Source organism: Canis aureus, chromosome 4, assembly GCF_053574225.1.
Source record: "Canis aureus isolate CA01 chromosome 4, VMU_Caureus_v.1.0, whole genome shotgun sequence".
In the NCBI taxonomy this organism is placed as follows: domain Eukaryota; kingdom Metazoa; phylum Chordata; class Mammalia; order Carnivora; family Canidae; genus Canis; species Canis aureus.
The window spans coordinates 16,461,703-16,485,984 of NC_135614.1; the positions used below are offsets into that span (position 1 = coordinate 16,461,703).

Below are 24,282 nucleotides of genomic sequence, written 5' to 3' on the forward strand. Positions count from 1 at the left end.
TATCCCAGGGTGGGGAATGGAGGACAGTTGGTGCTCCTGTCATCTTGTGGGTAGAGGCCAGGGATGTTGCTAAGCATCCTACAATGCAGAAGACAGCCCCCACAACAGAGAATTAGCCAATCCAAAATGTCAATAGGGCTAAAGTTGAGAAAACCTGCTTTGTATGAGCTAACTGCTATACAGTTGATATTTGGAGGATGTAAACACTGACGCCAGTGAAATTACTGTGCCCGTGGTATGAGTAAAAATGACCATAATTTGGAAAGATTCACACTATTTTCTTAACATTTCTGGAACATCTTCATTCTGGCTCTGAATTATTTAAATTACTTTTTCAAAACAGCCGATTGAATAAAACGAAGAGGCTTTATATAGTTCATGTAAGCTTTTTCTATTTTGGAAATAAGAGTTTTGATTAAAATTGGCATTTCTGAAACTCTAATTGCTAGTTATTGCTGGGGAAAGAAAGGAAAAAATTATTTCCAAGACCAAGCCAGATGGGAAGTCTCAAGATAAGAAATTATAAGCCAATGTTCATGTTCCAATCACCAGAAGATTTGTTTACACATTTTTAATTCTGCTTAAAAGTAAGCAATGTATTTCTTCAAATGGTTACTAAGTTGCTATTCACTGGCTAACTAAAATTTTAACATTGGGTTTAGTCCCCTAAATCTTTTTAAATTATTAATAAGTAGAACAGCAATTCTTACAAGAACACTGTACGTTAAGGATTCCCTAAATTCAAATGGAATCAGATATAGTGTCTGATATAGCAAGGATATCTCTTTGTTGATGTACAATCTTCCCAGCAGACATTTTTAACGGCCATTTTTCAAAACCCATTTCTGATTGAAATATAATGAATGTTTCCATTTACATGCCCAGAACCAGAGCATCCCAAATGTCTTCCTGACATTTACACTTTAGTAACATTCATTCTTAGGACCTGCACATTCTGGTAACTTCTGCTCTTCCATATATGAAAGCCCTCTCTCCTAACTTTATCACTCTCCTCTCTTCCTTTTCTCTCTGCCATTTCCCCCAAGAAATGTCAGATGGGTGAAAAAGACTTGCAGGAGAGGGATCTGAGGAAAAACCATAATGGCTCCTTCTGCCATTGAGATTGAAGCCTGTCCCCAAATAGGAAAAGATGGCCAAACCAGGACTTTCACCTACTGAAATGCATCTTAATCACTCGCAAGGGCTTCCAAACGTAAGAGTCTTTAAGTCACACACAAAAAAAAAAAAAAAAAAAAAAGGGGCTCTAATTCTAGGTGGATTTATGAAATGGTTTCCTTTTTATTCAAGTCTACTGAAAGCCACAGAGAAAGAACTCCAAATTGAGGTACATCTTTTACTAGTTGCTTGGATTTGACAAATAAAGCAATCATCAAAATCAAGGAGTGTGCACTGCTTTTAAAAGCCCTATTTGCTTGACATAATATAGCAGTAGGATAGCTAGGTGAATAAATGGCATTACTTAACATAATCACTTAATGTTGTGCAACCAACAGTCAGGTCTCATTGCTTTATCGCTTGCAAAGAGTTGGATGATAATAAAGTTGATTGTTAGGGTGAAGATATAAATTGTTTGGTAGTTAGAGTTTTTAATGAAAGCAAAGGAACACAAAAGAGGAAAAATAGGTTTTAGCAGCTCAAATTCATTGCTAATTGCTTGTGCATTCATTATAGGCTGACCAGGGCTAATTATCTAATTAAACTAGAGTTCTGCTGCCTTAGAGGAATTTCTCCCGCTATGATGTTGGTTGTCAATTACCTCAGCAGGTCCCATGGAAATCTGTAGTTAACTCAAGCCTTGTTTTGCTTTTCCCAACAGCAGTGCATGGCACTCTTGGTGCATGATAATTTATGTTTAGAATTTTAAAAAAGTTTTTCCTTATAAAATACTATGGAAACTTAATAATAATGGTAAACATTATTCTAAACAAGAGTTGCTCACTTTATTCAATGATTTATATTCAAGAAATGTCAATATAATCTGCTTTAGGCAGAGACAACACAGACACAAAAGAGAAATCAAGTATCATTGTATGCATGTTACTGAGTGTTCTTTTCACATGATGCTTTTAAAAATACATTTAAAAGTGTCTTTTGTGATGCTCTGCAGTATTTCACAGTTGGAAATTATATTACTTATTGTCATATAATTACAATTTTTAAAATTCATAGATTTTTCTAAAAAGCTGGAAGAAAAGTGGTAAACCACCTGAACTAAATTCCTCACTTTAGAAATAAGGGAACTGAGGTTCCAAGAAGTGAAATGACTTACCCAAAGTCACACAGTGAGTGGGTTGTTAGAACCAGTGCCAGAACTGGTATCCTCTCCATTGTTCTTTCTTCCTCGATTCCTACTGTTCCACTTTCAAATTATACTTCATCTTTCACACTTTCTCTAAAATGTTGTAATAGTGGGACAAGGTTCTTGGTGTTTGTTGATGGGTTTTTCAAAAATTTCACTCCCCCAAGGAAACATGTATGACCAACAAGTCAGTCCAGTGCCCCAGGGATGAATTTTTTTCCTAGGGACCTTGATCTCTAATTGGTTGGGATCATAAACCATCAGGCAATATTTACTAAGCATTCTTTGAGAAAGACATCTCCCAAGAACAATGTTGGGCGCCTGGGTGGCTCACTCAGTTAAGTGACTGACTCTTGATTTCTGCTCAGGTCATGATCTCAGAATCCTTGGATGGAGCCCTGCATAGGGCTCCCTACTCAAGGGGAGCCTGCTTCGCCCTCCCCTGCCCTTGCCCCCACTCATGCTCACATGAACTCTCCCTCAAATAAATATTTTTTAAAAAAAGAGTCTCTCTACCTCTGCCCTTCCCCTCCCCCACTTGCATGCAGTTTAGGTGCCATGCACACACACTCTCTCTCTCAAAAAAAAAGAAAAAGAAAAAGAAAAAAGGAAAGAAGAAAGTATAATCTCACTCTAAGGAGCTTTTCCCATCTTCACCTCCCTTGATCCTGCGATGTGGCATCTGCTCTCTGCAGGGACAGAGGACTCTGGAACCTTCCCCTTTCGCAGTCATTTTTCAGGCAGGCGGCAGCAATGAACATATAAGTCTTTTCTGCCAAGTTAGAGATGATTTTCCCTTTTACTGCCTCTTGAAGATGAACATCAACTGTTTCACCACTTGTGATTCAAATCCATTAATTAAAATAAATATAAAGTAAAAATCTCTCTTCCAGCCAAGAGGAAAAGGACAGATGGGGAAGCGGAGGAGGTGGAGACAGCTGATGTCTTCTTAGAGGGGGAAAAAAAGGAAAGAAAAACAAGCAGCACGAAATTGGGGGGGGGGTTAATTAAGAGAGGTAAAAGGTGTTTGGATTTCATTTACAGTTCAGAACTATTTTGGTTCTCATAATAATTGCACTACTTAAAGAAGAGAAGGAAAATCTCTTTCATGTGAAAGTGATAGGGGAGTGCCATCTTAAATCACCTCCCAAAATAGTTACACCTGGACTTTGGCAGTGCTTTAGACTGCACAAAGCAAGAGCTTCTCTTCATTCATTCTCTTCCATTGCAAAAGCCACGTGTTTTTCCCCCTCAACTTCCCTCTGCAAGCACCTAATTTTTCATTTCTTTCTGCCTTGTCTCCAATTGCCTGAAACAAGACACTGGCAAGAAAAAAGGAAAAACAAACCAATTTTAAGTTCTTCTCCATCTCAGTGCAATATGCACTGGTCTACAGAAATCACACAGCAGACAATGTCCTACAGCTTGTATCACACACCACAAATTCCAAAATTTATTGGTGCTGTGTGCACACCTAACGTCTGACCTCAACGCTAAAAATCCCTGAGTGTACCATATTTACCTGAACAGTCCATACGCCAACATGATTTGATTTCAGATAAACACACACATCAGAGCAGAGTTACTTCTAAGACAATAGTGGAGATGTACAGAGCTAAGAGAGTGATGGCATAATAATTGTAGATAAATGAGATGAAAGAAAACATGTGGTTTTGTCTGACTTGTCTTTATAACTGTCTCCATCATCCACACTGAGCTAATGAGTTACTGGAAGGAATCTCAGAGATCATATATCCATGAACCACTAAGTAACTAGGATATAGTGAAGTCAAATGGTTTGCTCAATGTGTGAAAGCCATACCTAGAACCAGCTCTTTTGCCTTCGAAAGTATTTCTTACAACTTGACATTTATTCATGATAACAGATGAGAAATATGTTAACATTTTCTAAGAACTGCAAGGAAAGCCACAATATGAACCCAAAGTATTTCAAATATAACTAAGTATAAGTAAGTGGGTCTAAAAGTAGGAAAATTTTTTTAGCAATTTTGTTACCATGTTCTATACTGACATAAAAGGCAGATAAGATATAGGAGTAAGGTGGTAAGAGCTACTGGGAAAAAAGAAACCATCCTGCCCACCTCTAAACAAACAAATAACTGCAGGCAAGGAACTCTGAGCATCTGAGAATGTCAATACTTTTGTGCTCTTTTAACTGGGCCCCAGTGTGATCAGAGGAGATGGACAAAATGAATTCTGTAAGAAGGTTTGGGAAAAAGAAGGCAATCTATCTTGTGAATTAAGGAAAGTAAGTTCTCACAAAGAGGAGGGCCAGGGGAAAAAAGGGAAAGACAAAATATAAGCCTATTCCCAAAGAGTGAAGAAATCAAAGAACTGAGGTAAAGTTAAGGGGTGTGTGCGTGTGAGTGTGTGTGTGTGTGTGGTCGGGGAGGGGTGGGCATGTTTGCGGGATTCTCCAGTTCCTCTTGGTTCCTGGTTAATTAAGCAACTATTTAAAAAAAAAAAAAAAACAGCTTTACTCAGGCTTCTATATGCTAAGCCCATTCCTAAATTTGATAGTTAGATGTGGGCAAGAGGTGAGATTCAAGCTTTGTCCGTGTTACCTATCACTACATCACTGTCAACTCTTGAAAAATAAACTGTTGAGAGAATACACTTTAAAAAATAGATTGTCAAAGCAAGTTCTTCAGCAAGCCCTGTCAGATTCACCTACAAAATAGATTCCTAACCTTTACACTAGTTCTCTTGGCTTTCCTCTGGATTATTGCCTCTAGTCAAGCTTCTTTGCTGCACTCTTCCCCCAACCATCTCTGAGAAATGTAAAACAGATAAGTCATTCTCCTGCCCAGAGCTCTCGAAAAGCTTCTCACTGTACTTGTAATAAAACCCACCTCCCCACCAAGGCCCTCAACTGCCCATAACCCCCTATAACACGGCCTATAAGGCCTATCAAATATGGCTCTTGGCTACCTTCCCAAATTCATCTCCTTCCAGGAACTCTGAAGGTCACTTTGTGATCTAACTTCATAGACCTTCATTCTTATCCCCAATTATACCAAGCTCCTTCCCACTGTATCAGTCACAATATTCTATATCCCATTTAAGGGCAGCCCAGGTGGCTCAGTGGTTTAGCGCTGTCTTCAGCCCAGGACCTGATCCTGGAGACCCAGGATCGAGTCCCATGTTGGGCTCCCTGCATGGAGCCTGCTTCTCCTTATGCCTGTGTCTCTGCCTCTTTCTCTCTCTCTCTCTGTGTGTGTGTATGATGAATAAATAAATAGAATCTTAAAAAAAAAAAAAAAATAAAACACCTTAAGGCTGGAAATGCTCTGACCCTGGATTTTTCCATAACTGATTCCTTAATATTCAGGAACAGCTCAAATGTTATCATCTGGTCACCTCTGATCACCAGTTTTAAAGTAACATACCACATGCACACACAAATATCACACCATCCTATCATCCTGTTTTGTCTTCATCAATTTGTCTACAATTGTATTGCTCACTGATTTACACTATATGACAAACCTCCACTCCAAAATACACACACACACACACACACACACACACACACACACACACACAGGTAAATTCCTTGGGAAAGCAGATAGTCCTTGCTGAATCCCCAAAACTGAGAACAATGCCTGGAACCCAGCAGATACTCACTATTTATCGAATAACAGATTCCAAATGATAGATTCCATCTATCCCAAATGTTTCCCAAATCTTGTGTCTGCCTTGTTATTTCTAGCACTTGTTTACTACCACTTCACCTTGTTCCCTCTTCTAAATTTCTTTTGATCTTCTTTCTGCTTACTACAACACAAAGGAAAACAGAACAAGGAGCATAAAAAAAGGACATTAATGGTAATAGAAAGCTACTCAGGCAATGTTATTGGCAGTGGTGCAGAAGGGCAAGGAGTTTCTTAGGAGCAGAAGCCCCTAGGATTGATCTCATCCATTAGTGCAGCTCTTAAGGACAGGATCAAAAGGAATTATGGAAGTAGCTCGTCTGTGGCCTAAAAAAAAGTACCACATGCCCTGTGGACACTCAGTCGTTCTTAAAATCTTTAATGTGCAAAAGATTCAGTAGGTGTAGAAAGGATCTAAGAATCTGCACTTTCAACAAATGCCCCCAGGTGATTCTGATTGATGCAGTCTTTGAAAACTTTCAGGTCTTTGGTCACAAATAATAGCAAGGACTTAAAAGATGGTGTTAACAGGTGGATGGTTTAACCAGTAAAAATTATCTTTCTTCTCTCTCTAAATAAGCTGATTCTCAAGTCAAATTCCATTGCAATATTTGTTGAGTATTATTTAAATTCATTGGTGTTTACTAATTTCTAGGCAGCTTTTAACCATCTTAAAACTGTAATAGCTACTATTATGGGACAGCCATGCTCCATACGCTATTAACGTATTTTTTTATTAACTTTTTTTTTTTTTTACACACATATATTATTCCAATTCATAGCTGAGCTTCAGGTAAGTAAGTATGGCTAACCACTAAGAAGTGACGAATTTGAAAATCAAACACATCTATATGTCACTAAAGTCTGTGTTCTATAGTCTACACGTCCCACTAACTATACCTCAATAGAAGCAAACCAATAAAAAAAAAAAATCCAGATTTCTAAATAAAGACAGGGGATTCTTCCTTTTAAATAATCCTCGCTTTAGAAAAAGATTGCATGGGATTTCATTACATGGTGAACTTTGACAGTGTAATTTAAATACCTTAACAATGACATGGCAACTCTGCAAGATAAATAAATATGAAGTGTCTTTTCTAAAACAAATAAGCACCCTCTTAATCAAAATCACCAAATATTAAAGACTGGCTCACAGTTTACAGACCTAGCAAGTGATTCTCAAACTGGGCTGATATTAATAATCACTTGGGTAGCAACTTAGAAAAAAAAAAAAAAAACAAAAAAAACTCTAGACCTCACAGTAGTTCTTCTGAATTAGAATCTCTGGCCTATGACCTCCAAATCTTTATTTTTATAAAGCTCCCCAGGGGCTTCCGATGAGTAACCAGGGTTCAGAAGGACTGTTAACTCTAACCCCAGCATCTTACAAGTGCATAAACTGAGGACCGACAAGGGTGTGACCTGCCTAAAGACCTACAACTTATAAGTAGCACAACAGGTTGGAAAAATACCCTGAGTCCACCCTTAGCGCTTTTAATATCAATTTGCTACTTTTGTTTTGTTTTGTGAAACTGTACCTTTTTCCTGCGCTGCTGCTGAGGCCCTGCCCCTTTCCTACTATGCTTGCGCAATTTATTCCTTCATCTGCAAACTGGGAATCGTAATAGCGGCCATCTCTAAAGAGTTGGCATGAGGATGAAATAGCATACTGTTCATTAGGCATAAAGTACCTCGCATATACTGAGCACCCATGCGGTTGGTTACCCTGCCCACTGAAAAGCATGCCGTTTTCAGCTGGAGGGACTTTCAAAGCCACTCCAATTACAAAGCGAACACAAAGCCCATGTTCAGCTAAGTCCGAAAGGACTAAATTCAGGGTAAGGTGAAGGCCCAGAGCTTGCCTGATTCTCACACACCATTCACGGTTTCTCACTCCTACGGAGCCTCAGAGTCGCCTAGTGAATCAGTGTCAAGATGACAATCGGTAATCTGTATTTTTTAGAAGCTCCTCCCAACCTCCCCCTCCCAACCAGGTGCTTCTCTGGCAAAACCAGGGTTTGATGATCCTTAGCATACACAGTCCCTGGCCACAGCAAAGGGCCTGTCGAGTCCCAGCACAGCTATCGTGCTCTGCAGCCGGAAGAGCAGCGTCATCACACCCTGATGCAAACAACAGCTGGGGACGGCTGTGCCGGGGCCCGCGGTCACTGGGGACGGCCTCGACCCTCTCATCTCCTAAGAAACTTGGAAGATTTCGAAGATGCCGTCCAGGAATCTCCGTGGCAGACAGTGCTGCCCAGATGGCCAGGAAGACAGAAAGTGAACGCAACAGTCTCCTTTCCGAGGGTAGAGCAGCGACAAAGAGCGAGTCGGCTTGGCGGAACAAGACCCAGCGGCGCCGGAAGGTTAACGACCCTCCTGCCCTGTTGCAAGCGGTGGCCAAGAGTCTCCACCACGCCACAGGCCAGCTGCCGGAAGTGCGTCACTCCCGCCTGCTGGGGGTGCCGGGAGTTGTAGTTAACTGGCTACTTCTCTTCCGTGCCCCAATTCACCTTTTCTTCAAAGAAGCAAACACCTTGGAACCGCAGAGAAGGGCGCTTTATGAGAAACAAATCCAATCCTTCCTCTTCCAGCGGACAAAGGAAACGCTTCCAGAGCTCGTCCACAATGTCGGACTACAAGTCCCGACATGCCTCTGCAAGGCGGCCAGAGCGCCCGGCCACCGTCGTAGGTGTGGGCCGCTTGAATGGGACGTCGGGCGTAATGCGAGGCTTTCCACGGTCCGCGCGGCCGGTACCTGCTCCTCGGGCGTGAGTGCGGCGTGTGGGTCGTGCGCGTGCGCGCTCGCCGGAGGCGCGGGGCGGGCGCGCCGGGCCGTTGCGGGCGCGAGGCTGCTGAGCTTGGCCGCGGCGCCGCCGCGCGCCGGGAAGACCCGTCCTTGCGGGACCGCTCGCCTCGCCCCAGGCTGCGGGCAGCCCTGGCGGCCGCCGGGGACCGCAAGGGGCGGAGGAAAGCCGGGGGCGGCGGGGCCCGGCCTCGGCACGCGGAGGAACTGCGGAGCATGCCCCGAGACAACATGGCCTCCCTGATCCAACGGATCGCCCGCCAGGCGTGCCTCACCTTCCGGGGCGGCGGGGGCGGCCGCAGCGCTCCCGACCTCGGCTCGGCGTCGGGCCCCGAGGCCCCGATGCCGCAGGGCTTCCCGGAGAACCTGAGCAAGCTGAAGAACCTGCTGACCCAAGTCCGCGCCGAGGACCTCAACATCGCCCCGCGTAAGGCCACGCTGCAGCCACTGCCGCCCAACCTGCCGCCGGTCACCTACATGCACATCTACGAGACCGACGGCTTCAGCCTCGGCGTGTTCCTGCTCAAGAGCGGCACGTCCATCCCGTTGCACGACCACCCGGGCATGCACGGCATGCTCAAGGTGCTCTATGGCACCGTGCGCATCAGCTGCATGGACAAACTGGAGGCGGGCGGCGGGCAGCAGCCGCGGCCCCTGCCGCCCGAGCAGCAGTTCGAGCCGCCGCTGCAGGCCCGCGAGCGGGACGCCGTGCGGCCGGGCGTGCTGCGCTCGCGGGCCGAGTACACCGAGGCCAGCGGTCCCTGCGTCCTCACCCCGCACCAGGACAACCTGCACCAGATCGATGCCGTGGACGGACCCGCCGCCTTCCTGGACATTCTGGCCCCGCCCTATGACCCCGACGACGGCCGGGACTGCCACTATTACCGGGTGCTGGAGCCCGTCAGGGACAAGGAGGCCTCCAGCTCGGCCTGTGACCTGCCCCGAGAGGTGTGGCTCCTGGAGACCCCGCAAGCCGATGACTTCTGGTGCGAGGGCGAGCCCTATCCAGGTCCCAAAGTCTTCCCTTGAAGCCGCCGGCGCCCGGTTGCTCTGGGCCGAAGACGTGCCCTATTCACATCTGGGCCTGGCTGCCCGCGACCCACCATAAGGGCTCTCTCCCTACCCCCAGGCCTGGGCGTTGGATCTACTGGAATGGGCTATAGCCGCTTCCTCCGGAGCCGTGGGAAGCGCGGGCGACTGGAGTGCAGCCACGGGGCCGGGTTAGGGGGCGGGGGAAGGAGGGTAGGCTGGGTTGTTTCCTGGCTCTGTCACTGCCACCGGGCTTTTGATTTGGGGGGAAAGGGGTAGGGGACTATCTGAAGCGCTTCCATCCTAAAGCCATAATGAAAATATTCTTTTTCTCTCTTCCTTATGCTATACAAAATACACTAAATGCCCCCACCACCTCCCCTTCCCCGGGTAAATAGGTTTTGTTTTACACTTAGGTCCTTGTACCCTTTTACTTATTGTTATAGTTTTAACTTATTGACTGCATGACCCAGTGGTTTGAATTGTTTTTAGTTCAAGTCATTGGTAAAAACTAGGCTTAAAAAGATGAGCTACTATTTAAAGTGAGCTGCCCTGCCGAATTAGTTCTCTGTGGCAGTTAAATCTTTTTTCCAGAGTTGGGGCATCACCCCCCAAACAAAACTATGCATGTAGAGGACAAGATTTAATTTCTTTCCTCCTCTTGCCCAGTAGCCACATCTGGTTTACTCTGGCAGCGTCTACTAAGAAATTCAGCACCTGCATATCTCAGTGACAAGAGGTCACTTACAGATTATCTTTCCCGTGAGTCTCTAGATCTGTGAGTTGAACAGATTTCTTGATGCAGATTGACCTTTAATGCAAAAACTATATTATCTTCAAATGACTTTTTGTCTTAGTGTGCTTTAAGAGGTGATAGGGTAATTCTGTGTTTTCTGATGAGAAGATTGATAGGAGCTGAATCCTATGCTTCCAAACAACTGAATGTAAAACACCCCTAGCCAGCTGTTGAATTCCATGCCCCTGTTTACTTCCAGTATTTTCCTGCAAAAATAGAGAAAAATGTTGATGACTGTTTCAAATTCTCTCAGGAGCTCTAATGTTCCAGGAGGCTGGTGGTTCCAGCTGTGTTTTGGTGGCAGTGTTCTCAAAACCCCTCAGAATAGTAGAGTCACTGTTTGCTTCATCCAGTGTGGTTTTCTATAGGAAGAGAGAAGGCACAGATGATCAAGGCTACAGAATAGAGAATTACCTGTACTGCTGGCCATTTTAGAACACCAAAACTTGGGACAAAATACTTCCTAACCTCTTAAACAGTTGTGCTATCTGTAATTAGTTTTATTTTTGTCCTTTTAGTAAGCTCAGCAACTTTACCTTGTTTACAAATGTATTTACACCATTTGCTTCAGGCTATGGAGCACTATTGTTTCCCTCTTTTTACTATTTATAGGATTCCTTTTTCACAACACTTTTAATAAAAACAAACTGTAGAAATAAACACGTTAAAATCTGCCCAGCTGTTGTCTAAGCCCTCTTGATTGACTTGCCCAAATGGCAATCCAGTTCTAAGGTCTGCAATAAGGGGAGATTTGCTATTGGCGGAAAGTGTTGACCCTGTAGAGAAACAGTATGTGCCTTTGCCTCTTTGTGCACACTGGGTTACTATGGCCCAGAGTGAAGGAATGTTTGTTCCCAATTTTTTAAATAGAATAAAAGAGCAAATTCTTGATGATTTTTTTTAAAAACAAAATACAAGATGCTTATTCAATGCGAAATGCCACTCTTCTAAAACCTGAGACAGGATTATTGACGTTTTATGGTAGCTTCACATTCTGGTATAGTTTAATATGCCTTGGGGGCAGTTTGAAGCAGATCTTAGTGCTATTCGGTTTAAAAATGAATCCTAGATATGCAAATGATGATTTTCTTAGAAAAATGTTCACAAAATGAATTTATTTAATAACAGAGTAATGAATGTGTATGGTTATCAGTCACATGCCTATTCTGAATTAATAGCAAAAAGTTAATTGACCTAGATTGTTGATAGTGCTGTATATGCTATATAATACAACCTGGAGTACATTAAACCGACAAACTCATACTGGCAGTAGGACAGTAAAAAAGGAGTAATTGTTTTTCCAAACTTTAAAGTTCTCAAGTACAAACAGATTGAATGAAAAAAACTAAGGTGCTTTTCAAAAGAATAGCTGAATTGTTACAGGCCAAAATAGCAATATGCTACTCTCTTAATTTAGTTCAATAAGACCAGTGAAACTTTGGGTTCGCTAATAAATTCTGAGTAAATTAATGATGAAAACATAACTTGTTTCAGTGAGCCACTAAGGCAAGAATATTCTTCATACAAATACAAAATGTGGTGCAACAAACCTGGCACCTCTTTGCATAAACTGTTCATCATGACTGACTTAATGTGCTGCTGTTGTATTTCCATATATTCCTGCAATGTAGACTATATTTTAGTAACAACTGTGGAAAAAACTTGTCTTCCTCTACACAGACTAATGAGCACAATGATACCACTTTTCTGTTGAATAACAATCGCAATAATTGCCTCTCATGAGTGAGAAGTTTGTCTCAGTATTTCTAAAGCTTTTTAATTCTCTGGTTATATCAAAAGCCAGTTATATTAATGGAGAGTATTGTATACCTACCTACTACTTTATGAGAACTGATTTTTTTTTTTACAAAGACTGATTTGCATGGATTGAGTTACACTAACTGCTGTTCATTAATGAAGATTGTGGGCCCGTTTTAAAGAAATACTTGTCAACAGGAGTGGGTCCTCTGAACTTTTAAGACCAGTAGCCCTTAAGTTCCTCCAAATCCACACCCTTTATTCCTCCTTTTGCATTGTCCTCTTGTAGGTGCCTCAGCCTTGGCATCCCAGGAAAACTGTTACTGCTCATCTAATCCTAATGATGGTATCTTGTGCCCTAATTCTACTGCTTAGCAAAGAAGCAGTATGTCTTTAATAAAGGGTTCAGCCCATTACTGTTCAGCTCTAACCTGAGGCAGTACCACTCCTGTAACCCTCCTATTCTGAATTCTGAACTCCAGGTTACAAACAAGCGAACCGCTGATCCTTTCAGTGTAATGAAGCATCTACTGTCAAGGAAATCGTTTGTTAAGCCCCATATACATACTGAATTTTCAGATCCAGAGATGTTTACATTTCTGGATTAAAGTCAGTGTACTTTCAGAAAATAAAGGCATGTTTGAAATTGTTTAGATGTAAATCTTATTTGACTATTACAAAATGAAGAAGAAAAATACTATAACGTTTACATTTTAATTACTATTAAAGCTTTAGTCTATGCAGTAGGATTATGTCGTACTGAAAACCGGTGGCTTTCTACAGATTCTAAAGCCCAAGTAATAATATACATTTAGTCTATTTCCTTGAGACAGCTTTGAAACAATCTGATTGAAAACACATCTGAAACAACTGTCTAATCATATTTTGCTATAACAGAAAATAGATCCTTTTATATTTAACTTAAGGAAAATACACTAGTGCAAGAAAGCAAAAAATTTTGTGAAGGAAGGAATCTTTGGACTTAAATATTTCTTAAACTGTTTCTGTAAACTTTTTTTAAATATTTTATTTATTTATTCATGAGAGACACAGAGTGAGAGGGAGAGAGGCAGAGACATAGGCAGAGAGAGTAGCAGGCCCCATGTCGGGAGCCCGATGTGGGACTCGATCCTGGGACTGCGGGATCACGACCTGAGCTGAAGGCAAACGCTCAACTGCTGAGCCACCCAGGTGTCCCTTGTGTAAACTTTAATTGCAGTTTGGACTGGCAGCATCTTAGGTACTTGATGATGCTGACCATTCATTCATAGTGTGTGTGTGTGTGTGTGTGTGTGTGTGTGACAGTTAAAATATCACTACAGCCATTTTTAATATATATCAAACACTTAGGTTTAATTTCATTAACAGTTGATCTTTAAATACACTGATTCATGAATAAGTGAAAACCTTACTTATAGGTTTAATAGACCTATTTTTAATATGCAGTGAACCATCACAAATGCATTATGATCTTTTTTGTTTTGTTTTTTGCATTATGATCTTCAAGCAGTTACTCTCCAGAAGTTTAATCAGAATCCCTAGTAACAGCTGTACCATCAGAAATATTATTCGATAAAGCATATTGAATGTAAGAAGGAGCAGACTTAGCTTTATATGCTTAATTTCTTGAGCAAAGTAAAAAGTTAGACACCTGCATTAAAATACCCTGAATGTTTCAAAGCTGAGATTAAAATCTGATTAAAGATTTACCTAACATGTTAAAGTTAAGTAAAAGCCACCAAGTTGTCTATGAAGAAACACCAAGATGTGTTTATTATGGTATGTTATGCCACTTCACCAACCCCACATCAAGGTGAAAATGATTATGTAACAGATTTGACTATTTTATCAAAATATTCTTACTCTTTTTAAAACGACTTCTTAAAAGCCATTTTTAAGTCCTGCTTTGTACACGGTTGTTTACATTATCTTGATTAAAGGTGTTCTGAAATTTAAATTGGCAAGCCAATTCTAGATCTTATAAAACTTAGGTGTACTATATTTTAATATACTGAAATTTTGGTAGGAGGGGAGTAGTCCTCAAAAACAATTATCAAAATGTGGCATTTTTTATACATATTTTTACAAAATTAGCCAAGTGGGGATAATAATATGCTGACGAACTAGGAAATCTGAATCTAATGGAATAATACCAGTCACTAGAAAAGTCTGGCCCTGAAGTTTAGGATTTCTGTTTTGTAGTCACAGAAAGAGGTATTCCGTATCTTTGAAATAGGAAAGAGGAAATAAAAGGATTGATTACCTCCACAAGTTCGATCTCAAAATTCCAGGGCTCTGAAGGGCAAAAAGTAGCTTGTCACTATCTGCTGTTCTAAAATTCAGGCCTTCGGTTATCAACCACATATGAAGGAGGCTGACAGTGGCAAAGGACACACATGACCGTTTTCAGACGATACAGCTGAACAGTGGGTATCTGATGTGTTACACTTGTGTGAGGATCCAGGATCCAGAAGCTGTGGATGAACTTAAATGCTACTGAGGCCCAATTTTAGAGTAAAATAACTTCACGAGAGATCCAACCCATTTACTCTGTGTGACCGGTAGATACCTTTCTTTGGATTTATATTTTAAAATCACTACAAAAGGCTTGCAGTTAAATGAGCCCTATAATGTATTCTGTTGCAGACCATTATGCGGTACCATGACGGAGCCCGTATATGCCTATTTAATTTGCCTATCAAAGAATGTCTCTGAGATTTTCTGAGGCTGGTGTGTACCTATTTTATCTAATGAGCGGGGTATTTTGATAGTCTCTGGACCCACCAAACGAATCGCAGATTAGTGATGCTTCCAAATAGGGGTAATCAGGGAGAGCAGACGAGAGAGAAATGAGTCCTGGGGTAATTCCTTTGACAACCCATTAATGCTGTCTTCAGCAGTGTCTGAGTGCATTTTTGATCTGAAAAGGTGATAGCGTTTTTCAAAAAGTTTTCTGTGGTCATGAGACTAATCCTGGAACCTAAAAGTCATTTCCAGCTTGACCACGCCACCACACTTTCCACAAAGCCACATCTCGTCTGAGTTCCTGGCCTTGGTCAGGGTTCTGAAAGCAGCCACAAATGTGTAGTCTCCGAGTGGGCACTTGTTTGTAAGTATTTATTTTCCGGAGCCCACTCAGGAGCCGAGAGAAGCTATAGGCTGTTATAGAGGACGGAACAATGAGTCAAAACAACGCCTCCCCACTTTTACACTAATGCACGGGGGAAATCCCCGGAACACTAGTGTTTGATTATGAATGGAGATTGCTTTGGGGGTGAACAGACTGGTGTTGAAAGGCCAGCAGAGAAACCTCGGAGATCCTGGTTTGGTCAAAGCACTAAAAGCCATTGGATGACTATGGAATTCCCACCCAGGAAATCTTTCATAAATGATTTCTGCAGCAAAAATATTGTTGAAAAGTATTTATTTACACTATAGTCATAAACCATCCATTATCTGAACTTCAGTTAGTGGTTTTGCATTAGAATAAATCATTTATATTTCCACAACTATTAAGAGCTAATAACCAAACAAGTCAGCTCCAGTAATATTATTTACATTCTTATCTGCAATTCGACTACAAAGGTAACACTTAAGTCACAAAACAGAGCATACAAAAATATACTTTCTAAAAAAAAAATCCAAATATTAATAGGCAGAAATATACAGCAATACTAACCCAGGGAATGATTTTTTTTTTTCCATAGTAAGGCAACCCATTTACATGCAGACCCTGTAACATTGTCTACATCACACAAGGCACCAAGGACACTTCCAACACAACTGCATGCATCCTAGTTTCAGAGAATATATGTACATCCCCCTTTAAATAAGTTAACCTCTGACTCATTTCAAGAGATCATAAATGCTTTACTTTTTTTTTTCCCAAAGGTTCAGAACTTGGAGAACAGTGCACATCAAAAATACACAAAATCTGAGTGGATATACACTGAAAAAATAGTCTTTAGTTTCTCAAACAACTCAAAAAGGAGCAGATATTGCTATGTCCCTCCCATCACATTGCACTTCCATTCTCTGAGTTTATAATACATATTGCTTAGAGGGTTGGAACGACTAGACAAGCTTTGATTCACTGTTCTAGGGCCACAGAATGCAGCATAAAGGCCATGCTTCATTCACTGTACACCATTCCCCGATCAGTCCCAAGCCATAAAGTGCACATCAGCTTTGCTTCTTTCTGCTGCCCCCACCTGAAGGGTTCAGCATCTCCCAACCTACTGTAGAAGAAGTCTCAAATCAACTCTGACATTCAGAGTAAAAAATCGTACTGGGACAAAACACAAGAGAAGGGGAAGCAAAACCTAGTCAAACAACCCTTTTAAAGCAGGGTCAGGCCTCAGCCCTCTAGGCCAGGGGCCCCCACCCAACCCCTTTCTAAGCCTCCCCTATTACCTTGGGGTGCCAGTCAACTCACCTAAGAGAAACTAAGGTGGGTTGAGTTTTAGGAAGGACCTGCCTCTAAGTGGACAGGGGGCCCTTTGCCCAAGGAAGGAAGAGAGGGACAGGAAAGGGTGGTAGTGTTTGTTGTGCAGCTCGACTGGACCAGTGGACAAAGGGCCTCCGGGGCCTCAAGGAGCTGGTGTGTCAGCCCGAGTCTCATCTCAAGGTGTCCGGGTCCGAGAGGAACAAGGGGCAAGGGACCCTCCGCCGATGGTGCTGCCGTTGCTGCTGCACAGCGGCCCCCCAGCCTGCGAGCCCCCGGGGCAAGAGGCTGTAGAAGCAGCTGGCACGGATGAGGAGGGGGCGCTGCTTTTGCGCTCCTTCTGTCTCAGGTGGATCTTGGTGTGGCGCTTCCTCTCATCACTCCGGGCAAACTTGCGGCCGCAGTAGTCACAGGCAAAGGGCTTCTCGCCAGTGTGGGTGCGGATGTGGGTAGTGAGGTGGTCACTGCGGCTGAAGTTGCGCATGCAAATCCGACACTGGAAGGGCTTGTGTCCCGTGTGGATTCGGATGTGTCGGGTCAGCTCATCGGAGCGGGAGAAGCGCCGGTCACAGCCTTCTGCTGGGCACGGGTAGGGCCTCTCATGCACTGGGGTCTTGCTAGGCCTGTTGGGGTACTTGCGAGGCCTCAGAATGGGCCGCAGAGGCAGGTGGTGTGGGTTATAGGCGGCGGCGGCGGCTGCCGAGCTGCTGCCAGGCAGCCGGGGTCCCTCACTGCCTCCACTGGGCCCTGGCCCTGTGGCCCCAGCACTGGGGCCCCCCAGGGTAAAGTTGCGAATGGTGGAAAGTGGAGTGAGTGGAGGAGGGACTCGCAAGGAGTCCAGAGGGCAGGGAAAGGGTTTGCGGTCTGGGCCAGCTGTACCATGTAGGTCTCTCTGGCACTGTGATGGGAAGAATCCGGGGTAGTCTGGGATCATGGGAAACAGACCGGGGTCCGTGGCTGGCTTAGGGGAGGGGTAGGAAGGAGGTGGTGGGTAGGCCAGAGAGGAGGAGGTGGAGGTGGTGGCTGCCGACAGGAACGCCGAGGGGTCCTGGTAGAGGTCTCCTGTACAGCCAGAATAAGGAGGAGGCGGTGGCGGTGGCGAGTAGAGGTGGTCCAGGTCAGGCTGGGTCTGAGACATGGTGCACACCCCCAGGGGTCCTGTGGCCAGTGGGTTGGGGGAGGCAGAGGTGACACTGGACGAGGCTGTGGTCGAAGCTGGGGAGGTAACCCCTTGCAGGATGCCTGCACTCACAATATTGATGATGCCTTCTGGGTAGCAGCTGGCACCAGGGTACTGGGGGTCAATGGAGAACTTGCCCATGTACGTGAAGGTCTGGTTTCTAGGTGCAGAGACCGGAGCAAAGCTGCTGGGATATGGGAGATCCAAGGACCTCTTCTCTCCAGTCATGTCAATGTTGATCATGCCATCTGGGGAGGGAACAGAAAGAATGGAGGTGGAGCAATGAGAATGCAGCCAAGAATCCCTTTTCATCCCCTCTAAACATAGGTCCATTCCCAAATCCCAGGATCCTAGCACAGTAGAGCTGGGGCAGAGTCCAACAGGTGGGAAGACTGCAGCCCAGAGACAGCAAGAAGAGGGTAGCCCAGGATCCCACTGGCAGCCAGTGACAGTCTGGGACTCAAACTACCTCCAGGAAAGCAGGATGAGCTACTCCCAACCCCCACACACAGCCATCTGTGGCTCTCGTCCCCAATAAAAACACCCAATAATAGCAACAATATTAAAAATTCCCCATCTGCCTGGAACTTCTCTCGCTCTCCTTTGTCTGGGGGCGGGGGGGGGGGTCCCACGGCCGGGGCTCCAGGGCAGACACTAGCCAGGAGACTGATCATCCCAGCCAGTGCCGCCCGAGAGGGGAGCCTGAGAAAGAGATCAGTGATTTCCTGGCTGCTACCCATCCGCGGTGCCTTCCCTCCCTCCGTCTCCGGCTGCGCTACAGCTGACGGCTGCTGGAGGGTATGGGGCGCCGCGGTGGAAGAAATCTATAGGTTTCCTTCCCTTCCCCACCGTCGCAGCCTTGCTCCACACCCGCACGCCCCAGCCCCAGCCCCAGCCCCAGCCCCAGCCCCAGCCCCAGGCCCGCGGCGGATCTTCGAGGAAGGAGCGGGGGCCGCGGGGGACCACTTTCCACCGCATCGCCAAGGCAACCAGCGGCGCCCGTGCCCCCGCGGGCCTCCTTCGGCAGCCAGGGGGCTGCTTCCCGCCGTAGTGCGCCCTCCTCCTCCTCCTCCTCCTCGTCCTCCTCCTCGTCCTCCTCCTCCTCCTTCCCGCCTCGCCAACCCCCTCAACTTCGCGGGCGGCGCAGGTGGGGGCGCTCCTTCTGGCCGCTCGCGGAGCGCGCTCGGAGGTTTCCCCGGGGTCGGCGCTGCCCGGGCGGGAGCGGCGGACGCTTTCCTCCGCGCTCCGCCGCCGCTCGGCTCTCCAGCTCTCCTCCGGGGCCCCGAACTTTCCCATCACTTTGTCCCTGCCCCGGGAGCGGGGAGGCCCGGCCGCCGCCGGCCCAGCAGCCGGCACAAGCCCGAAGCCTGGGGGGCCGCCTCCTCTGCTCCCCTCCCCGCGCCCGCCGGGGGCTGGGCCCGCCGCGGCGCACGCACGCCCGCTCGCCGACGACCCGCTGCATCTGCCCGCGCGCCAGCTCCGCCGAGCCGGCCCTTGCTCCCGCCGGCTCCCCGTGCACCCCGTGCGGGCAGCGGCGTCCGCCCCGTGCCCCAACCCGCTCCTCCAAGTCCTGCACACGCACCGCACCCCACCCACCACCTTCGAGCCGCGTGGGGCCCGGCCCGCGAAGGGGACGTGCGGCTTACCTCCGGCCACTCCGTTCATCTGGTCAAAGGGGCCTCCCAGTTCGGCATTGGGGAAGATGGTCACCGACGTGGCGGCGAGGTCCTCCACCGGGTAGATGTTGTCAGACAGCTGGTGCACAAAACCACTGAGAGTTACTGGGATTTTGTCTACGGCCTTGGCGGTCATCATTTGCTCCTCGCACAACCTGGAGACCCAACTCCCTCTCTACCTGGAGCGTCAGAGAAGCCGTTTTGGAGAGGATTTGGACTGAGTCTAAGTTGGTGTCTCCTTTTGCCCTCCACGCTTAAAAGCAACCACAAAAAAAAAAAAAAAAATCCAACAAATAAAACTAGCAAACAAGTTGCTGGTTTTTTTTTTTTTTTTCTAAGAAAGAAGAAAAACGACTATTTGCCACTGACTCTCTCTCCTGTGTTCCGGCTGGGAAGCCAGGAGTTGCCGGTGTAGTGTTATTATAACAGTCAGTGTGTCCCCTCGCCGAGCTATTAATCAATTGCTGCTCTCTCGGTTAGACGGAAAGTGTTGCTGTAAGTATTTATGGGCAGGGCCTCAATGCCCGTGACGTCGCTGCCCATATATGGACTGAGGAACAGGGCTGGGCCAGGCGGCTTCTTGCCGTCACATGGCCGATTTGCATACGGGCTCGGCAGCGCGGGCTCCGCCGGGCTCGCGACTCCCGGCTCCCGGACAGCGGGGACCCGCGGGGGTCCGGGGCGCGCGGCCCGAGCCCCAGTCCGCGTGCGGGGCGCGGGGCCCGGCGGGGGGCGGGGGCGCCGCGGGGGCGGCTCCGGCCGCGGGGGGAAGAGCTCGCGGGTCCTAGCTGCGGCGAGGCCTCCCCGGGCGGGGAGGAATTCCGGTTCTCCGGGACTTTCCAAAAAAGGCGAAGATCCGGTGCCGGCGGCCCCGCCTCCCCAGCCCTTGTTTGGGAGCCATTCCGGAAAATTAAACTTCGGAAAGAAACCGAGCGGAGCCGAGACACTACAGTCAAACCCCTACTCACTTTCTTGGCAGCTCAAAACCGCAAGCAAAAGGAGGCAGCTAAGAAAAAAAAAAAAAAAAAAAAAGCTGCATGCATTCACGGAAGCTGACTGTTTTTTTCTGAATTACTTGGTGGAAAGAAGTGGCTGGTGATAAGAGTGAATGCGGTATTGCTTTTTTGGAAAGTCTGTGCTATTTATACGGGAGCGAAAACGGAACAGGTTCGGGGTTGTTTGTTTGTTTAAGTATTTCGGGCACCTTGGGGCTGGGGGGTAGACCCCAGGAGGAGCAGAATAACTGCGGCGAGCTTCGAGAGAAATCCTCAGCCGGAGACACCCCCCTTCCTCTGCCCGCGCGCTCCCCGCCCCCCTTCAGCTGCCGCGCGGAGCGGGCGCCCTTCCCGGCGCGTCTGGGCGGTCGGCTGTGTGGGGGCGTCCAGATGGAGGCTTGGACACTCACCCTGCCCCGCCACGCACACGCGCACACACTCGTACACTCACACGCGCTCACTTCCGCTACACACACTCCCGCCCCCGCTGCCTTCTCACACACCCACTCGCACACCTTACGCTACACACCTCCCTGTTGACAGCGCGCCGGGCGCCCGCCCCGCCCGCCCCGCCGCCCGGGGTGCCCCGCAGCACAGCCTCCGCGCCTTCCCCGCCCCGACGGGCGCGCCTGCCCGCAGCCCGGCCCTACCCCGCAACACGCACGCTCGGGAGAGCCTCGCCGCCTGGCCTCGCCGGGAGCCGCCCCGGGAGCCCGCGGGCCGCGTCGCTAACCTCAATTCCCAGCCGCCATCACCCCACGCGCGCTTCCCTCTTGGAGTAAACACGTAAACAACCACAACCACAACCACAACCACAACCACACCGTCCCGCATGGAGGCCTTCCTGTTTAGTTCCCGAAGGAAAATCTTTAAGAACTTGAAGGGGGCCCAGGCAGCGGCGGGTCCTGGCTCGCAGCACGCCCGGCTCCTGCCTCCCGGCCCGCCCGCGGGAGGTGGTCCCGGGGCCCGAGCCCGCCGCCGCCGCCTGGCTCCGCGCCGCCCCGAAACCGACACCACCTGGGACAGAGCGCGCGGGCAGCGTCCGGGGCCCGGCCCGGCCCCCTCCCGCCCCCCTCCCGCCCCCCGGCCCGGGACGGCCGCAGCCTCGTGCGCACCCCGGCGGGCGAGAGCCACGACGCCACGCCGTGGAGGAAGCGCGCGCTGCAGGCGGCTCTCGCGCCGCTCACCTGCCGCCGCCGCCGCCGCCGCCGCCAGCCCGCTCCCCCCCGGCCCCGAGCGCGCGCGGCGGTCGGGACCCGCGGGGAGGCCGCCGGCGGCTTCTGCTCCTCCGCCCCGGCGTCGCGTCTCCCCCTGCCCGCCGCGAAATCGTCTCGTCAGGCGGCCGGCCACCTTCCTGACTTCCAACGCCCAGGAAAAAAATTGGGGAAAGTTTATCGCCCGCATCGCGCGCTCTTTCCCAGTTGGAGATAAAAATAAAAGGGGAAGGAAGGAAATCGCGGGGACGTTAGCGCCCTTGTAGAGACCCCACCCTCGGCGTAAACGTGCAAAGTCCCATTTCGTTAAAAAAAAAAAAAAAGAAAGAAAGAAAGAAAAAAAAAAACCAAGAACAGAACGCCGCTCGCTTACCACGTGCGCCAGCCCGCTCCGCCTGCGCTCCGGCCGGTCCCGCGGCCCCCGCGCTGGCCACCGGCAAGACGACGCCTCGGAGGGGAGCCCGACTCGCATCTCCAGCCTGGAGTCCGAAAGAAGTGGCGGGGGGGAGCCGGATTATGCAAATGTGGGTCGTGGCAGCGGGACTCGGGTTACGGCCCCGCCGGCCTCCGAGGTGAGGCCCCCACACGCACGCAGCGGGCGCGGCGGCTGCCGGCGCTTCGCTCCTCTCCACGCACATGGGCGGGCGAGTCTCCGGGGCCGCCCCGCGCCGGGCGCCGCTGCCAACGCCGTCGGAGGCCGCCCCGCGCCGCCCGGAGGGGGAGCTCCTGGACGCCCGAGCGGCGCTGGGAAGGGCGCAGAGGCCGGGGCGCAGGCGGGGGCGGCCCTGGCAGAGGGGGCCCTGCGGTGCGCGGCTGCCACCCTTGCCGAAGGAGGAGGCCGAGTTGGGGCGGGGGTGAGACCCGGAAGGCCCCCCCAGGAGAGGCGGGCTCGCCTGGCCCGTCTGACAAGCGCATTAGAGTGAGTGGGAGTGACGGACCCTCTGGAATTACCCCGAGCTTTCTAATAACCCACACCTCTGAAGAGCCGCGCGCGGCCCGGCCCGCGGGGGGCGGGGGCGGGGGCGGGGGGGCAGCCTGGGGCGCGGGCAGCCCCCGGCGGGGCGGCGGCGAGGCTCCGCGGGCTCCCGGGAGGGCGCCTGGGGCCAGTCCTGGGTGGGAGCCCCCCCCCCCAACCCCTGCTGGAAACGGCTCTGGAGATACTTCCTGTAACCACCTTCTTCTTTTCCTTCTTGTTTGAAGAGTGGTGATGGAACGGAGTCGAGCCAACCACTCCGTGATCGGTACTGGGAAGGCTAAAGCGACTTGCCTAAAGTCACGCAGCTGGTAAGTGCTGGTGTCCGCCTTGCAACCGGGTCTCCGGATTCCAAGGACACTGCTCCGGTCCCTACATCCCTCTCGCAGGAAAACCCGGTTCTGGAAAGGGAGCAGCTCTTGGAGGACGGAGAGCTCGGGTCGGCCCACTAGGGAAGAAATGGGTCACCTTCGCCAACTTCATCTCTTTTCTTCGGCATTTCTGAGGAGAGGAAAGCTGAGGTCAGGGCTTTCAAAGGGCAAGGGCCGCAGGGCCGCCGTGGGCACACACTCCTCCCCAGGATGAAGGCAGAATTTGAATTCTCGGGCTCTCTAGACCTAGGTTATGGATGGAGTAAGCAGGTTGGCACAGAGCCAGCAAATTAATAGGCCCTCTAATAGGAGAAGTCGAGCGCACAGGATCCTTCCAGGAGGGTGTAAGTGAGGAAAGAAAGAGGTAGAGACCAGAACAACTCTGCAGAGTTTACAGAGCCCCTCCTGTGCCAGAGAATGACACTTAGTACAGAGATGTGCCAGGGCAGCTACTTTGAGGCACTTGAACTTATTCTGATCAAAAAACTAAAAGAGCCAACCTTTACAAATAAATTGATTCTTAAATCACTCCCCCCCAAAAAAACCCTGAAAAAAAAAACTGAACAAATTAAATGTCTTTCTTTAAAATAGAGTTGTCAAAAGGCCCAAGTAAATGGAGCACTCCAAGGTGTGTCAGGATTATTAATGCCAGATTCAGATGTGCTTTGTCCTGAATTCCAGATCCAAAAAGGGAAGGGGAAAGGAAGGAGGGGAGCATTTGGTGGGCTTGCCCCTGTGCCTGGGGGATTGGGTGGGAGGGAAGAGCAAGCGTAGCAGCCGGGGGCTTCCAGCTAGCACTCAGTCTCCTCTGTAAGGGGTCTCCAGCTTTTCTTTCCCCCATGATGTGGACTTAGAATCACAATCAACCATGAGGCATATCACAAATAATATGTTAACATTTGCATTTTGATTTATTAAGAAACATTTTTAACATCATTAGAAGCGATTCCTATTGCAATGTCCTTTTCACTCACTCCCATTCTGATACTGCTACTGGAGTGGGAATCAAAGGGATGTCAGAATTGCTCTTAACTACGGACACACGT

The 24,282-nt window shown here is 48.3% G+C and overlaps 3 protein-coding genes across 14 annotated transcripts in view; 2 read left to right on the forward strand and 1 right to left on the reverse strand.

Annotated features, from left to right (window-relative positions):
• The first annotated feature begins 8,820 nt into the window (after positions 1-8,820).
• On the forward strand, positions 8,821-13,032 carry ADO (2-aminoethanethiol dioxygenase). Its single transcript, XM_077894669.1, has one exon. It carries the CDS (start codon positions 9,017-9,019, stop codon positions 9,827-9,829), a length of 813 nt encoding a protein of 270 aa, XP_077750795.1. The 5' UTR covers positions 8,821-9,016; the 3' UTR covers positions 9,830-13,032.
• A 2,758-nt stretch (positions 13,033-15,790) lies between these two features.
• The window catches only part of EGR2 (early growth response 2), a 104,537-nt gene continuing 96,045 nt past the window's right edge, over positions 15,791-24,282 (reverse strand). For 6 of the 7 annotated variants that reach the window (XM_077894663.1, XM_077894664.1, XM_077894666.1 and 3 more), the window contains 4 exons: positions 23,160-23,366; positions 22,266-22,371; positions 19,654-19,762; positions 15,791-18,255 (listed from right to left, as the gene is read on the reverse strand). In XM_077894663.1, the coding sequence (XP_077750789.1) occupies positions 17,006-18,255; positions 19,654-19,762; positions 22,266-22,364 (1,458 nt within the window). In that variant the 5' untranslated portion in view covers positions 22,365-22,371; positions 23,160-23,366 and the 3' untranslated portion in view covers positions 15,791-17,005. Of the gene's footprint in view, positions 18,256-19,653; positions 19,763-19,862; positions 20,336-22,265; positions 22,372-23,159; positions 23,367-24,282 lie in introns of those variants that run through there. The other variant, XM_077894668.1, reaches the window with a different exon arrangement.
• LOC144312246 (uncharacterized) overlaps positions 22,002-24,282 on the forward strand; it is a 56,244-nt gene continuing 53,963 nt past the window's right edge. For 5 of the 6 annotated variants that reach the window (XR_013377740.1, XR_013377741.1, XM_077894672.1 and 2 more), the window contains exons 1-2: positions 22,002-22,464; positions 23,093-23,176. Coding sequence is in view for 3 of the 6 variants with exons in the window: in XM_077894672.1 (XP_077750798.1) it covers positions 22,409-22,464; positions 23,093-23,176 (140 nt within the window). In the remaining 3 variants the exon portion in view is untranslated. Of the gene's footprint in view, positions 22,812-23,092; positions 23,177-24,282 lie in introns of all 6 variants that reach the window. The other variant, XR_013377742.1, reaches the window with a different exon arrangement.

Bases quoted from the DNA above. Each gene is read 5' to 3' on its own strand.
- ADO (XM_077894669.1), top strand. From the start codon at position 9,017: ATGCCCCGAGACAACATGGCCTCCCTGATCCAACGGATCGCCCGCCAG.